General features: G+C 41.0%; 1 protein-coding gene and 2 non-coding genes across 4 annotated transcripts; all 3 read right to left on the bottom strand.

Moving 5' to 3' along the window:
- Window positions 1-533: 533 nt before the first annotated feature.
- Window positions 534-10,668, bottom strand: pabir2 (PABIR family member 2). Of its 2 annotated transcripts, none has more exons than XM_076292467.1 (10): window positions 9,518-10,668; window positions 9,190-9,268; window positions 9,042-9,095; window positions 7,298-7,341; window positions 6,892-6,946; window positions 6,399-6,500; window positions 6,208-6,299; window positions 5,579-5,643; window positions 5,295-5,391; window positions 534-1,661 (listed from the first exon to the last, which is right to left on the bottom strand). In XM_076292467.1, the coding sequence occupies exons 1-10, from the start codon at window positions 9,640-9,642 to the stop codon at window positions 1,523-1,525; spliced, it is 852 nt and encodes a 283-aa protein (XP_076148582.1). In that variant the 5' UTR covers window positions 9,643-10,668; the 3' UTR covers window positions 534-1,522. The 2 variants fall into 2 exon arrangements, with proteins under 2 accessions (XP_076148582.1, XP_076148583.1); XM_076292468.1 differs by having other exon boundaries at window positions 534-1,658.
- On the bottom strand, window positions 4,624-4,780 carry LOC143133349 (small nucleolar RNA U109). Its single transcript, XR_012988511.1, has one exon. It is a non-coding gene; the product is annotated as a small nucleolar RNA U109 (small nucleolar RNA).
- Window positions 6,578-6,729, bottom strand: LOC143133350 (small nucleolar RNA U109). Its single transcript, XR_012988512.1, has one exon. It is a non-coding gene; the product is annotated as a small nucleolar RNA U109 (small nucleolar RNA).
- Window positions 10,669-14,954: the final 4,286 nt, after the last annotated feature.

Here is a 14,954-nt window from a genome sequence, read left to right as displayed (position 1 = left end):
ATGTTGTATAGAGTGGCCTGCCATTTGAAATAGTCCAGGAATGGCCATTTGGGTTAACAGCACACACCTATTCTGCTTTTAAGCAATCAGGTAAGTGTGTTTGAAACTGCACCGTCCGCACCACATAGTTTGTACACAGCAAACAAGTCTTCCAGGAGAGAGAGAGAGGATGGGAGGGAGGACCTAATATGGTTTTCACCCAATTTGTTTTTCCTGACTGCTTGTTGAGCTGGACACTCTGGCTGTGCTGGAGTGGTGAAAGTCACACTACCGTTGGTGACACCTAAGCCCGCTGTAGTGTTGTCATCCTGAAATTAGTGGTACCCCCTTCTCACTCACACACACACACACACACACATTTAACAGCATTCTTTATGGAGCACAATGGAGCTCTATTTGCACAATGCAACTGGTGGTGTGTGACTACATCCGTATCACTATGCTGGGGAATACAGTTGTCGAGAGGAAGGCCAGGCAAGCAGAGTGAGAACATGGATCTCCCCCACCTCCCTCCCTCCCTCCCTCCCTCACACACACAAAGCTGTTTTCTTGCTCCCCACCCACATCTCAATATCAAGAGAGGAGCCCTTCTTCCATGCTCAAAGCTTTAGGTGGAGAAAACCAACACTCGCCCATCTGTGCTCCCCTGGAAGCACAATCGCATTGAGGTGCTAAACAGCTCCACCAGAGAACAATTGTCTCTTCACTAAGCGAGCCAAGCTCGGGGCTCTGCCTCAGTCAGAGTGGATAATAATAAACTAATTAGAATAATTGATATTCATCATATTTACACATTACTTACAAAACCAAACCAAAACAGTAGCAACAAAAAAAATAAAATAAGTTAAATCTTTTGTTTTTCTTTTAAGCAACACAATGTAGGCGATTTGTGCATGTCCAAAGACAGACCTGGATTTTTAATCGCCACAGGGGTTCTTACAATCACTCTTTTTCCAAGACATAAAAAAATAATAATAATAATAATAATAAATGTACACACCAAGAGGACTCAATTCAGCAGAAAGATCATGAATCCGAACTCTCTACATTTGCCCTCCCACATCCCCTCTTCTCCACATGTAGGAATCACTGTAACGAAAGGATGCAAGGGGCGGATGACCCTCAACACTCGGGGATAAGCCTTCGCACCGATTTTTACATCCATATTTTATAGCAGCTGGTGCGAGGGTAGCGTCCATTTGCCATCTCACACACGCAGGCGTAGCTGCTGTGTCCCAACACAAGCCCTTCTCCTGATCGGCTTTGCCTTTGTTCTTTTCACATACAGAAAAACCCAACAGGTTTCCCACCACAGACCAGACCTCCATCTCCACCATCATGAGGATCTAAGGGGTGGGAGGGATGAATGATCAAACACAAACCCCGAAAGTACTGGTGCTCAGAGACAGGGCGATGAGGAGGCGATGTTCAGGAGAAACGGAGGGGTGGGGGGTGGGGTCCATCAAACCTCTCCTGCTGTCCAGCAGCACCCCCACCTCTGCTGTCTGTCGATGTTGCCGGTTCACTTGGGGGAGCGGTCCTGCAGGGGCGTGAAAGGCGAGCCGCTGGGGGAGGGGGACACACCGTCCATCTTGGCCGGGGAGCCGGAGGAGGAGCCCACGCTGCTGAGGCTGCCGTCCAGCAGGTCGGAGGACAGGCTGCTGCCGGAGAGAGACGACAGCACTCAGCACTAAACTTCCACACACTCAACAGTCTCTCTAATCAATATGCACTGTAGGCCTGTCCCTTCAAAAATGATAAAGTATAGGATTGACGTTGAGTGTTAAAATATCAATAGGGCAGAGGAAAACAATCAACTGAATGAACTAGAGTGCATTTGAGCAAATGCAAAATGTGGCAGATGCATCTTCGGCATCTGCCACATTTTGACACTGGTGTCATTCAATGACAAATCAGACGTCTGCTAGAAGTGTGTAATAAACTCGAGGAGGCTGTAGGCTACAGTGATTTTAAAATAGGTAAGAAGCGTTGTTGGGTTTAAGTCCCTAAAATCTCAGTTGTTGTGGAGCATTTGTGACCCGTGTCCTTGCAGGGCCTTTTGCTTTTCTATAACCGTTTAGAACCATTTTTAATGCACATTTTAAGTAGTACTTATACTAGTATTTTTAACTTATACTAGTGCAGTGCCCATTCAAACATGCTATTCCTGTAGAAAACCCGTAGCCCAATTACATGCACGCAGGTAGGCCTGCTTTAAAAATAGGATGATAGGGGAAAAACATCATTCCAGCTAAGCATTCAATAATGAATATTGAATATTATATTAAAATACATTATACTAAGTGTGCAGTGAGCAGAGTATGTGAGCATGGCTGCATGTGATATTTTTTACAGATCAAAATGACATAAGCCTAACGGCTGTTTTGAGTTAAGGCTATATGTTTATTGAATAACTTGACGATGGAGAAGACAAACCATTTTGTGGAATGATGCATCATCTGAAATTTGCAACATATGACTCAAAGACAATCTCTGGTAGCCTGTAAGTTACATCACACTCTGTCGGCCACTCGTCTGTAGTGGATCAAAATGACATACAAGCCTAAAGCTTTGATTTAAGGCTATATGTTTAGCCTATTGAAAAACTTGATGATCTAGATTGCGATTTCAATGACACATTTTAGTTTTCAATCTGCCAAGCTGAAGAGCTGGTGTCTGTTATTGCTTGTGCAAATATAAAAAAATTTACAGATTGAGTTATGACAAAACCATAACTGTGGTAGTAAACAAACTAGATCCTAATACAAGGCTATTAAACATAACATCACAATAACTGTGACTATGCTGGCGACCCAAATAAAACCTCCTGTGAGCCAGTCATTGGGAACCAATGATCTAGAAGACAAACCATTTTGTGGAGTGATGCATCATATGAAATTTGCAAACAATGTCACTCAAAAACAGTCTCTGTGTTCTGAAACATCCTTAAATTCGGGACCATTATTGCTCACCTTGCATTTGGAATTGTTGTTTGTTTATTCAAAGTCAAAAGTCCAAAGTAGCCTAGGCTATTCGAAGTATCCATTTACTAGCCGTATTTGTTGGCGTGTTGCAAAATTTGCGGAAATCATTTTATGCAAGCAAACCGCATACAGAGACATTCCTTATTGTTGAGGTCAGACATCATAACCATCTAAACATGACTTTCTACCCGTGTTAATGATTCAGTGCTGCCAAAACTTCAGCCCACTCTGTCTCTGGTCCTGCACTGTGCTGTGTGAGAGGGGGAGTGGCTACAGTAGAGTGGCAAAAGCCAATTTATGCTTCTTTTACAGATATATTTTGCATTTCTTGTCCAAACAATCGGACAAACGGTTTGAGAGATATGCGAATAACAGACAGAAAAACGTTGCTGTAATTTATAGATAGATAAGAAATTCTGACTGGAAACACTTGAAATTCGCATTAACTCTTCTTATGCGCATAGAAATGGTAATTCGCTAGAGGGGGTGGATTAACTTTAGATTCGCATAAGTATAACACGATTAAAGTTGATGGAAACATTTGTACCAGAATGTTTCCGTAAAAGGTCCTGACGACCTTGCCTTTTGATCCCACAGCTGATTAGAACACTTCCCTAACGCTTCCCTAACGGGTTTTCAATTTTAAACTCATATAACACAGTGGATGGAAACACATACAGATGTGCATATACTTGAGACGAATTTTCATGAATGCACATAGAATATGCAAATGAGCTGAATGGAAACCGTGACATTTGCCTGGTCAGCCTACTAACTGACTAGACAGTCCAATGAGATAATTCGGTAAATTTGCTTACAGTTGGCTACATTGCGCAGCATTTTAATCCACTTTATGGACACTCTTTTTAACAGCCTGTCAAACTGAGGTGTGTGGCATTATGTGAGGAGGGGGAAGAATCATCTTGAAACTGCAGCCATGCTCCTTTGTATATCTATGACCTTAGACTGATCATTTAGCCTAAATGAATACATTTTTATAGTTTTATATTTTATAGTAGATTGCTACTGAACTATATTTTAACAAAAACATCATAACGCTGATATTCTAAGATATCTCTAAAATACAAGACCAATGCACTGGATCATGGCAAACGTGTTGCCATAGCCAAATTGTCCATATGACCAAATCCCCATGAGGAGATGCAGTGTCAAAATGGATAGAACATTAACTTCTCTATTAACCCATTCGAGCTGGATGCTGCATGACGCAACATTGACCCTCCCGCTGGATGCTGCGTAGCGCAACATTGACCCTCCCGCTGGATGCTGCGTAGCGCAGCATGCTTTTTATTTCATGTTTCTAGGTGCTACAGAGGCTTAGATATAAAATTTTGGTAGACGTTGACAATTTTTAGTATGTTTTCAGAAAACCCTCAGGAAATAAGGTTATTTAGTCTAGAATGCTATAGGATTCTATAGGCATTTTTAGCAGGCATTTTAGGCGTAAATGGGTTAAACCTGAGGAATAACAATTAGTGAGAAGGAGAGACGCCAGTGCAGCTCAGATGTCTTCTTAGTTTTCTTTATGAGGAATAGTTATTATTATTGTATTATGAAATGTGTCAGAGTTACACAGAAAAAAAAAAAAAAAAATGTTATAGAAACGATAAGAAATAAGAAATGTGGGAGTTTTATACTACCGACACAGCCTGTTCTTGAGAGGCTGGTGGCCCTGTTAACTCCATGTTTTTATAGCATGCTTTTTAACCCCTTCATCTCATTGTGTGGAGAGGGGGAGAGTTATTTGCAGTGGTAAACCCATTGCATGCATGCAGATACCCTCTATGGCCAACATGGCCACTGGATGAGTACTACACATTAAGGGTGTCAACACACCTGGGAATCGAACCCGTGACCCTGGTGACAATAGAGTGATGCTCTACCAGGTGAGCTAGGCCAGCTCCCTAGTACACTGTGCATTCATCCACCATAGCACCAATGACTGTAAAAAACATGAACACTCAGTACTGAGTGAAGCTGGCACATGGAACTACAAATTGGCTGATATTGAACCAATTATGGTGTGTTCTGGGCAGATATGACTTTAGATTTTTTGTTTACTATGTATGCTGTGGCTCCAAACAGCATGTACTGCACAGCCTCTGGATTTTCCCAATATGGTGAACTGTCTCCATTGCACACTTGTTTAAACAATATAGGTCAATGTTGTGTCCAAGAAACACAAATCTAAAATGTACTCTTCCACTTTAAAAGGGCAAGATGCGGTTTTGGGAATCTTCCATACAGGACTTGGAGGGTGCATTCAGCACTGTGGTAGGAGACACTTACCAAGAGCCAAGTTCTGGCAAATGCGACACTTCTGTGGACAACATGGTAGTGGTCCCCTGAAAGAGCCTTTTGGGTGGGCTCTCTGTTTCCATCTCCCCTGGAAAGACAGCCAGTCAGCAATTAGTAAAGCCCAGACATAAATCCATGCAGGAGTCACCTCAACATAAACATGTAAACAAACAAACCGACTGACACATTCCACCAGTTACCTTTGCACAGCTTGATACTGCCTAGCATCTAATATCTTCTACACATGGCAGACATAGAAGGGCAGGCAGACTCACCTTTACGCTTGAGTGGACCGAGGATGCTGGGCCGTATGCAGTTGATAGGGCTTTGGCTTCTACGGCTACAAACACACAAACTCTTAACATTACCAGCTGTTGTTTACATTACATTGTTTGCATTTATTCATTTGGCAGATGCGTTTATCCAAAGAAAACCTGTCCTTCTCAACCGCATGGGATTTAACACTACAGAAATGATTTCAGGGACATTGGTGTAAAGTCAACATGCCGCACAAATCTGTTTGGAAAGGAAAACTTTTCAGTCTTGGCTATATAACCATGCTTGATCCTTTCAGTCAAAGTATCCTTATGTTCAACTGAAGTATCCTAAGTCCACTTCATGCATCCTTATGCAGCAAGTTATGGAGGCTAATCTAGTAGATAAATAGCTAGCTATGTGTGTAGTACAGTATGTAACAACATCAAATCAAATACAAAGCGAGTTAGATGGAGGGAGAGTAAATGCGTTTTAAAGGCCAAGTGGAGACTGCACATGCACATTATAGATTACAACTGACCTGACCAGGTATCTCCAATCACACTCTATAGAGACCAGCTCTAGGCCTCTAGTCCTCTCTCAACCAGAATATACCACAATGTGAGAGACGTGTTCCAGTCTAACTTACACAGTCTGCAGGCGCCTTGTTGGGCTTGGAATGGGGCTGGGGGTCAAGCCGTTGCTGCTCACCAGGATTTGCAGGGAAGGGGAGAAACATTGCTGTGGGAAGAAGAGAAGATGGTGGGAGATTTGACAGACATACATAATGGGTAAGCATTTTCTTTCCATTTTAAAATGCTCAGTGTAGACTGAACCAACCTTCTTCAGCATCCCTCGAGTAGGGGATGGAGCAGGCGACACTGGCACAAAGTCAATCCGCTTCGGCGATGAGGAAGAAGACTTCTCCAAGTCATTGTCACTCTGTAAAGGGAGAGGAGTTATCAGACACAGATGTTCACAATGTATCACATCATGGACAGGTTCAGAAGCCCAGTCATAATTGTTGGAGTTTTATACTACCAACACAGCCTTTTCTTGAGAGACTGGTGGCCCTGTTAACTCCATGACTCTGTAGCATGCTATTTGGTGCCCACCACCATTGTGCAAGGTAAGGGATCATGAGCTTTTTTTAGCCCAGCATAGCATGCAGATATGACAGACCAGTGTACCATGGCAGGCATTTGGTATAATTTTGTACATAGACATTTTCTATTATGCAGAGCAATGTGGCCAGGCCTCAATGCTGTAGCATAGGTGACTTGACAATGACTTCACAATGGGGTAATCATGCATCCAACCATGACATGCTTACCAGACTCAGGCTCTCCTCCCAAGACTGACTCATCTGCATAGCTGTCTGGACTTCCCTTTAGAGAACAAAATAGAGAGGGTAAATGAAGACTTCACAAACAAACAAATACAAAATAAACACTTCTACAGTTGTAAATCAGAACTACCAATAGCTTGGGTATGGTTAGGTACCGTAATTTCCCAACTATTGGCCGAGGTTTATACATTACTTTTACAGAATTTCTTCAGCTATGAGGTTAATACACAGGGGCAGTTAATATGGTATTAATATGGTTTTGTTTTTTTAAACTTGCATAAAACACTATCCTGTGGTTAATACACAATGCAGTTAATACACAGGATATTACTGGTTAATTACATTGGCAACACAAATGACACTATAACAAGCCGAACACCTCTTTCCTTACCGTTCATGTGCAGTCTCTCTGTTCATTACGTCAACTCCTTCCTCCTGTGGGTCAATTATTATTACAAATCATGTAAAGTTTTAGTTACATGCTATATCTGGTTATTGGTGCTACCTTTAAAAACATCTAAGCAAAGTCATTCAACAGAAACCCCTAGAACAGTGTTTCTCAAAGTGTGGTCCGGGGACCACTGGTGGTCCGCAAGCGGTCCCAAGTGGTCCGTGAGCAACTTGTATGTAAATCCAAACAGTTTTGTAACATGCCTAAGTAAGCTACGCCAGTTTAAATCATATGAATCCTCTGACACAATAAGCAAGGTGCAAAGACAATAAGCAAGGTGGTTTAGTGAGTAGGCCTATTGTGTAATATACTGCTGAAGGGCCCAGGGCCATTGAACTGTTTAATGCTTCACTAAAGGGAAGAGGAGAGATAGACTTCTCTGCTTAGTCTGTCTGCTTCTCCACCCTCTCCATGTTTGAGTACTGACTGCCCACTACTGCTTTACTACTGTTTTACTAATGTCCACAGCCTAATGTTTTTACTACTGTTTTTCTGCTACACTGTTTTTCATGCAATATTAGCACACATGCTCAATGGCTTCTGCTACAATACTGAATGGCTGTAACCCTATTACCTCAACCTGTTCTTGCACTGACATAGTTTTTTATAGTTTTTTTTATATTACCTTGTCTACATAATACTTTACTCTCCTATTTGTCCATATTATTTATGCTGGTCTCTAGACCTTATTATTGCACTGTTGGACTAATGTTGGACTACTTTTTGCACCTTCACCATGACACTCACTCTCTTGAGCACCTAACCATGCACACATAACTAAAGGACTACTGTTGGACTACTTTTTGCACCTTCACTATGACACTCACTCTCTTGAGCACCTTACCATACACACAGAACTACAGGACTACTGTTGGACTACTTTTGCACCCTCACCATGACACTCACTCTCTTGAGCACCTCACCATGCACACAGAACTACAGGCCCTGTCACTACAAGCGTCTCATGCTTGATCACCCTCAAGCACACTGGATTTTTTACATTTAATATATATAGTATATTTAGTATTTAGTTTTCTTAGTTTTTCTTATCTCCTACTGTCTCTATTGTACAGTGGAGTTTGGTTATATGTTTATACTTATACTTATATTTACCATTTCTGCTGTAAGTGCATGTTGTGTGTGATGTCTGTATGCTACTGAGACCCCCTGAATTTCCCCTTGGGGATCAATAAAGTATCTATCTATCTATCTGAAGTAGATCTACTTTTTTATTTTTAGCTAGGTGGTCTGTGAGGGTTTTTTTTATTGGTTAACTGGTCCTTGGTCTGAAACATTTTGAGAAACACTGCCCTAGAAGATGTTTAACCAGCTGCTCTCCAGAGTGTAGATGTATTTACAGACATATCCACATCTCTAGTGTCAGTGAGCACGAAATGTGGTGTTGGAAAGTGGTACTACTAAGCAATCTACTCTCATAGACGGCATGCTTTCAGCACTCCACAATCTGATTTTAGCATGGCTCTCAATAACCCACACTCCCCATGAGGAAAGGAGGTCATCTTCTGCCATGCATAAATAGCTGATTATCCAGCTCATATATCAAACAGAAATACACTATGTACACTGTGTTGGTACGATGCATAACTGACATATCCAATGGTAGTCCACTATGAAGGTCTATGTTTTTCTCACTGGTAATGCTAAGGCAGAAGTTCTTGTGTACCTGTTTAATCTGATAGAGTCTGGTGCTAGGAACCCGGATGGGCGAGGAGGGAATCTGTAAGACAAAAGCAGGTTGAGGGATTACCAACCGAGCAAACTTATAAAAAAAGAAACTTGAAAAGAATGATCGAATCATTATAATCCAGTACCACATTAGGGCGGTTGACAACAGTGGTGCTATTTCTCCTACTTCGCAGGTTCTCTCTCTGAAACACCTGTGAGCTGTCACTGAAAAACAAGGCAGCACAACATACATGACACATTAGTTTCTCAGGCTATATATATTTAGGCTTCACACTTTACACAAAGATAACAGATAGGTTTTCCGAGAAAGCAAATATTACCAGAAAGTGTCCACAAACAAAAAAACATGATATTCTTATATGGGCTTACACAAACTGATTTTACAATAGGTAAATTGTAAAGCATTTACAACCAACTCATTAAACGTTCCAGAAAAAAACAAAGATATCAAACCTTAGGCCGTTTATCATAGGAGCACTGTTGGATCGCCTCAAATGCCCGTCGCTTTGGACAAGGGACGATGGTATTTCGAGGTCAAGTTCCATCTTCTCTTGGGACATAATTTCTTGATCATTCATCTATTTTGTTTCTTTTTGGAGTTAATATTTTTTTAGATAACGTTACGACTGCAACGTTCCCGACTGAGTTTTGAACTACCGTAGCGAGCTACATCGTTGCTAGATATGTTATATGTGCCACAAATTTCGTGACAGATTTACATCTGTAGCTCATGCCTACACAGCGTAGCCTATTGAAAAGTAGAAGTTAGAATATCTTCCTTGCTAGCAGCTACCTTTTACTTGCTTGAAATGTCCCAGCTTAACATATCTCTTTTGCCAATGATAAAACAAATGGCTCTATATTCATCGTTAAATAAGTGGATAGGCTTAGATGTTTGGGTAGCAGGATAACTAATGTCAAGCCTATGAGTCTTCAAATTAATTTAGAACATTCATGGTCAGGTTCTTATTCAATTTAGTTGCGTCAACACTCTAGTCAAAGATAAAGCCGATGTGAATATCAGACGCTAGTAGATGTGCAAAGGCTAGCGTCCAGTAAGCAAGCTGACTAGCTAGAAGCTACTTCTAAATGGAATGAACAGTCCATGCACAACTTGGCTAGTAGGCCAGTTAACTAGCTAGGTTAGCATCCTTAGCTGTGGGGAAAAGCTAACTGCACTCCAACTGAACAAGCTCATTAAGAGATTTTCAACCAGTCTTAATGTTAAAGTAAGCTGACAAGCCGCTTAAAGTTACATTCATAGAAAATTATCGTGAATACTAGCCTTCACTGTTTTGTAGAGCAATCGTACAGTGCAGTGGTTTTTGTAAGGCACACAAATGTTAGTAACTTAACAGAAAGAGAAATCAAGCTGGGTAGCCAGGGTAGCTTTTCAGCTAGCTAACAAATTAGCCAGTAATGCTGATCTTGCTAGCTGTACTAGTGCTAGCAAGCTAACCAAGATGCTACATTACCGTTAGCGCATCAAACTAAAGCGATTCTGTGATACTCCGACGCCCACAATGTCAATGACTCTATACGAAAAAGGCGATAACAATGTCCAGACTGCAGCCGCTACCGAAAACCCACAGCCTCAACCAAACTTCCCGCCCCTTTTGCTACATGAGGTTTGACCGACGGGGACATAGTCCAAGCAGGATCGCAAAAAGTGCAGGCGTGCCTTTGTTGAAGCAGCAGTAGTAACCAATGCTAGGCCAGAATTTCACAGCACTTCCGGGAGACGCTAGGTTCATACGTCAGACGATGCCGCCTGCGCACGCGTACAAGGGCACAGTTTGTACACTTACACTTGGGTTGGTGATCTTAACATTTTACTTAAACAGTATAATTTTATTAGTTTGGTTAAAACCACACTCACTCACTTCGTGAATAGATATCTAAGTAGGCGTGGTCAGGCTAGAATTTTACTAGTGATTCTGAGTAAATTACACAGTATTGCTGGGAAGAATATCTTTTAGGTTTGATAAGTTAATCATGAATGGCCTAATTAGTTCAATAGTAAGGCTTTGGCAGGTTGACAGAAAATATAAATAATTTTGTTGCTATGATTATTCTTTAAAGGGAGCCGTTTTGAATTGTATTCTGTTTGGGAGGGAAATGTGGGGTTCATTCAACTTGATCTTAAGATAACCCAAACAATTAAGTATGAGCATCTTCGAAATATAATAACCATAACCAATTGATCAGTGCTGTCTTTCAGTTGCAACAGTGCTCAATCTCAAAGGGGTTCATCCCAGGGCTATGGAAAGCCAGACAGAGTTGACGGAGTGTATTGACTGAGAGAAATTTGACTATGATGTTTTCTTCAGTAGTCTCTATCTGATGTAGGTAATTTTCCATTCTACACTGCAGATGTCACCTTCAGAAACCTTTTCAATCTGTTGAACTTCTCTGACATCTTTCATTTTATGGTTCACTAAACTAACTGGGTATGGTTTATAGGCTAGTTATGGTGGCCTACACACAGCCTGTTCTAAATTGAATTAAGCTGTCCTATGCCGCCCATCTTTAAACTGCAACAGTGAGCAAGTGAGAGAGAGAGAGAGCAGATAGAAGAAGTAAATTCACTGCTGTTTGTGTTTTCATTCCTTTCAAAATGGTGGCACACTTATTTCCCCATAGTCCAGCTTTGCATATTTTTTGCCTTTACAGAGAACACTGGCAATGTGCTATGGTAGTCACATGTCCTTTACAGCTCACTGCATGGGCTTCTGTCTGGCATCAGACAATGTTTCTTTTCTCTGGCACTAATGAGAGACACAAGTTGCAGAGCCAGGCAACTGAGGGGTCATTACTTAGGTCAGATGATGCTAACATTGGACACAGCAAACCAGTAGCAGAGTGACATTTTAGTGTTGTGGGAATCCCCTTACATGTATTGTTCTTATGCATTTAGCTGTCAACATTTAAAATAATTCCACTTCAGATATTAGTTCATAATTGTACAAGTGAACAGACAGGCACCATCTCACTACAAGATCTGCACGTGGTTTTTTATTTTGTCTATAAAGTTGGGCGTGATTTTTTGATAACTGGCAAGCCATAAGACAACACCATTTGTATCCATCACAATAGTATTATTATCAAGCCCCTATAGCCACTGTGACTACTTACAAGCATGGCCATTTTCCTTTTTTTTTTATTAAACTTTTGGTGTGCTCACTCGCCAGACCTCTATAGCGAGATATAACCTTGCAAAACCGGAGTAGAAACGTGTCACAAGTGGCAACTCTTGTCTCCATCGAGTTAAAGATAGGCTACTGCAGAACTGGGCAGTTTTGACAACAGCTCATTGAGCTGCCTGCCGCACCTTACGTAAAACCTTTCTTCAACACGTTCGCGCAACAATAACGAGCTCGTCCCCTCAACTAATACTACACTTCCACTAGTAGTCTAACGAGAAATACTGTTTTTGACATTGAAAGGTAAAATGTTGTTTGTATGCAAAAGAAAAGTTAATTAACCGGTATGATTCATAATGATACGACACCGGTGGTTCCATGTTTAATTGCGCTGTCCGTTACAGTTTAGGTCACTTTACCACAAAATTAGACAAAACAAAGTTCACACAAATGACACAAACAGAAGTGTTAAAAAGTGTGCCACGACATTACGAACTATACTCCTCCTCCGTTCGACACTACAGGGATGTTTCATTGCTCATGCTCCCACAAAGCTTTGCAGGAGACCATACAATGAAATTTAGAACGTTTTTTTACGTTTCGGCGCCATTTTCGATTGGACTGGAGGTGAGTTTGGGTTTTTAAGGCATTATTTCTCGTATATTTTTTCTTCACTCAAACTCCTATCCCCACCATCCTAGTTTGTTAAATTATATTGTGCTAAGCACATCAGAGTAAAGTATGTATGGATAATGCAACTTTAGAATAGTTCGCTAGACGTGACTGTCAGCACTTTTACGCTCAATCCAATTTTGTGACTTTGCCTTTCAGACGAATTATAATACCAAATGCATATTTGGTTTGACATGCTCTGTTTTACCATTGACAGTGTTGTTGCACTAAACGTATCTGAATAACGTGCGGTGTCTATTCAGTTATTTTGCTTCTGAGCGAAGTATTTGCCAAAGTACAATTTCAAGCTTTGTCCGAGTGCAATTTGTAACGAGTAATCTCGCCTAAGAGTTTCATGCAAAGGCAGATGTTTTCAGCTGCGTTTTAATCAGCCAACAAATAGGCTATTCTAACTTGCAACTCTGGAAGTCACCGGTCGAGTTGTTGTTGGCACTGTCTTGCTGAGGTTGCAATTAACGAAAAGCAATGTCATCTTATTTTCATTTCAATTATTTTAATAACGAAAATAGCCTAGCCTTCATAAGATCATAATAGCAATTTCTGTCGATTATAATCGTCGATATACATCACTGGGTAGCCAATTTACGAGTTTGTCACTAACAAATGATTCCGGGTGACTATAGCCTACTTTATGTCAATAATAATTCGTGTGAGCAGATCATTGTCTTGACCGCTTGAGTTGGCCTAGCCCAAGCTACTTTGCCTATGATAGTCTACAGCCTGAAGTCGAAACAAATATAAGTGGCCAATGCATTGGAGGGCCTGTAATGGTCATAGGCCTAGGACAAATTAGTCATAACTAGATATTTTATTTAAATCCGTCAGATATAATTAATTGGGAACAACATATTCCAAAGTAGGCTATAATGGTTATGTACATCCGAAACACGTTATGTGTTTTTGATTATAGCTAGTATCACAATAGTTTTAAACTCTTTTAACTTGAATTAGCCTACATGGAGTGATAAACCTACTCATGAAAGGCGCGAGGTGTCTGGCCAGGGCCGTGGATTGACGTAGGCTACAGTCAGCAGAGAGATATGTCTGGTCATGTTCAGATGAATTCTGATGTCACGAGCTTGATGAGCCAGTCAGTGCAATTAGTTGGAGGCTTTTGAAATGTGAAGATAACCATTACGATTATCGTTGCAAGATCATAGGCTAAGGTTAAAGTATTATTTACAGCTCTCAAATAGACTAGGCCTGACAACATTTGCATAGCCACACATTTGCACGTCCTCAGTGTTTCTTCTATGTATTATAGACCTATTTAATGAAATAATTTCTCATTTACAGGAGCTCACTTTGTATTTATCTATATCAAGTTTCAAGCAGCACGGTCCTCGTTGCCCGAAGGGAGTGGAGGACAAGCATGCCGAGGCCTGTCTGAAGATAAGTTTTGCACCGCACAATCTCTAATCTATTGTCCCATCAACGTACCGCAGGGGGCGCTAGGGACCCAGTTTAATATTGCGAGTGAACGCCATTTCAAGTTGTATGCTTTTATTGAACAATAAACTAAATACTTTGATATCCTGTTCAACTTGTGCCATGCTTAATATGCTGTGTAGCCCAACCTAAATGTGCAAAATGCATTTTGACTTTATTAAGCCACTTTGATGTTATTAATTGTGGTAGACCTTATTAAAGGGGAACTTGGCAACTATTTCAACGTAATAAACCCGTTTAGAAATCATTTGGATGGTTAAATGACCTGTTCCGGTGAAAATGGTGACTTTCCCCGCTGCGCCTAGCGTCCACAGGCGGAAAACCAACCTTGCAACATTGAGACTACCATCCCGGAAAGAGAAGTGAGAAACAAGAAACTCGTTTTAAATTGTATTTCTTACCTTGTAACATCCACATAGTTCTGCCAAATTTATGCTAACGGTTCGCTAGCTTGTAAACAAATCCATGTGCTTTATTGTTACCTTTTCCCACAGTTTGGAATAGCATAATGCACAATTTTAACAGCAGAGGGGGAAATCCTGCCAAGTTTCCCTTTAAGTTTTAACCCATCAAGATGTCCAGTCCATCTCAATAGTAATGCCACT

The sequence above is a fragment of the Alosa pseudoharengus genome, unplaced genomic scaffold, assembly GCF_046254945.1.
Source record: "Alosa pseudoharengus isolate Yale_2024_CS ecotype anadromous, Long Island Sound unplaced genomic scaffold, YU_APseudo_1.1 YU_APseudo_1.1_scf_19, whole genome shotgun sequence".
Classification (NCBI taxonomy): Eukaryota; Metazoa; Chordata; class Actinopteri; order Clupeiformes; family Clupeidae; genus Alosa; species Alosa pseudoharengus.
This window is presented reverse-complemented; position numbering and strand designations above follow the sequence as displayed.

Coding starts and splice junctions, on each gene's coding strand:
- pabir2 (XM_076292467.1), bottom strand. CDS start 9,642: ATGAATGATCAAGAAATTATGTCCCAAGAGAAGATGGAACTTGACCTC. Junction 7,342..9,041: donor GACTCTATCAGATTAAACAG/GTACACAAGAAC, acceptor ATTGACCCACAG/GAGGAAGGAGTTGACGTAAT. Junction 1,662..5,294: donor TTGCCAGAACTTGGCTCTTG/GTAAGTGTCTCC, acceptor TCTCTCCGGCAG/CAGCCTGTCCTCCGACCTGC.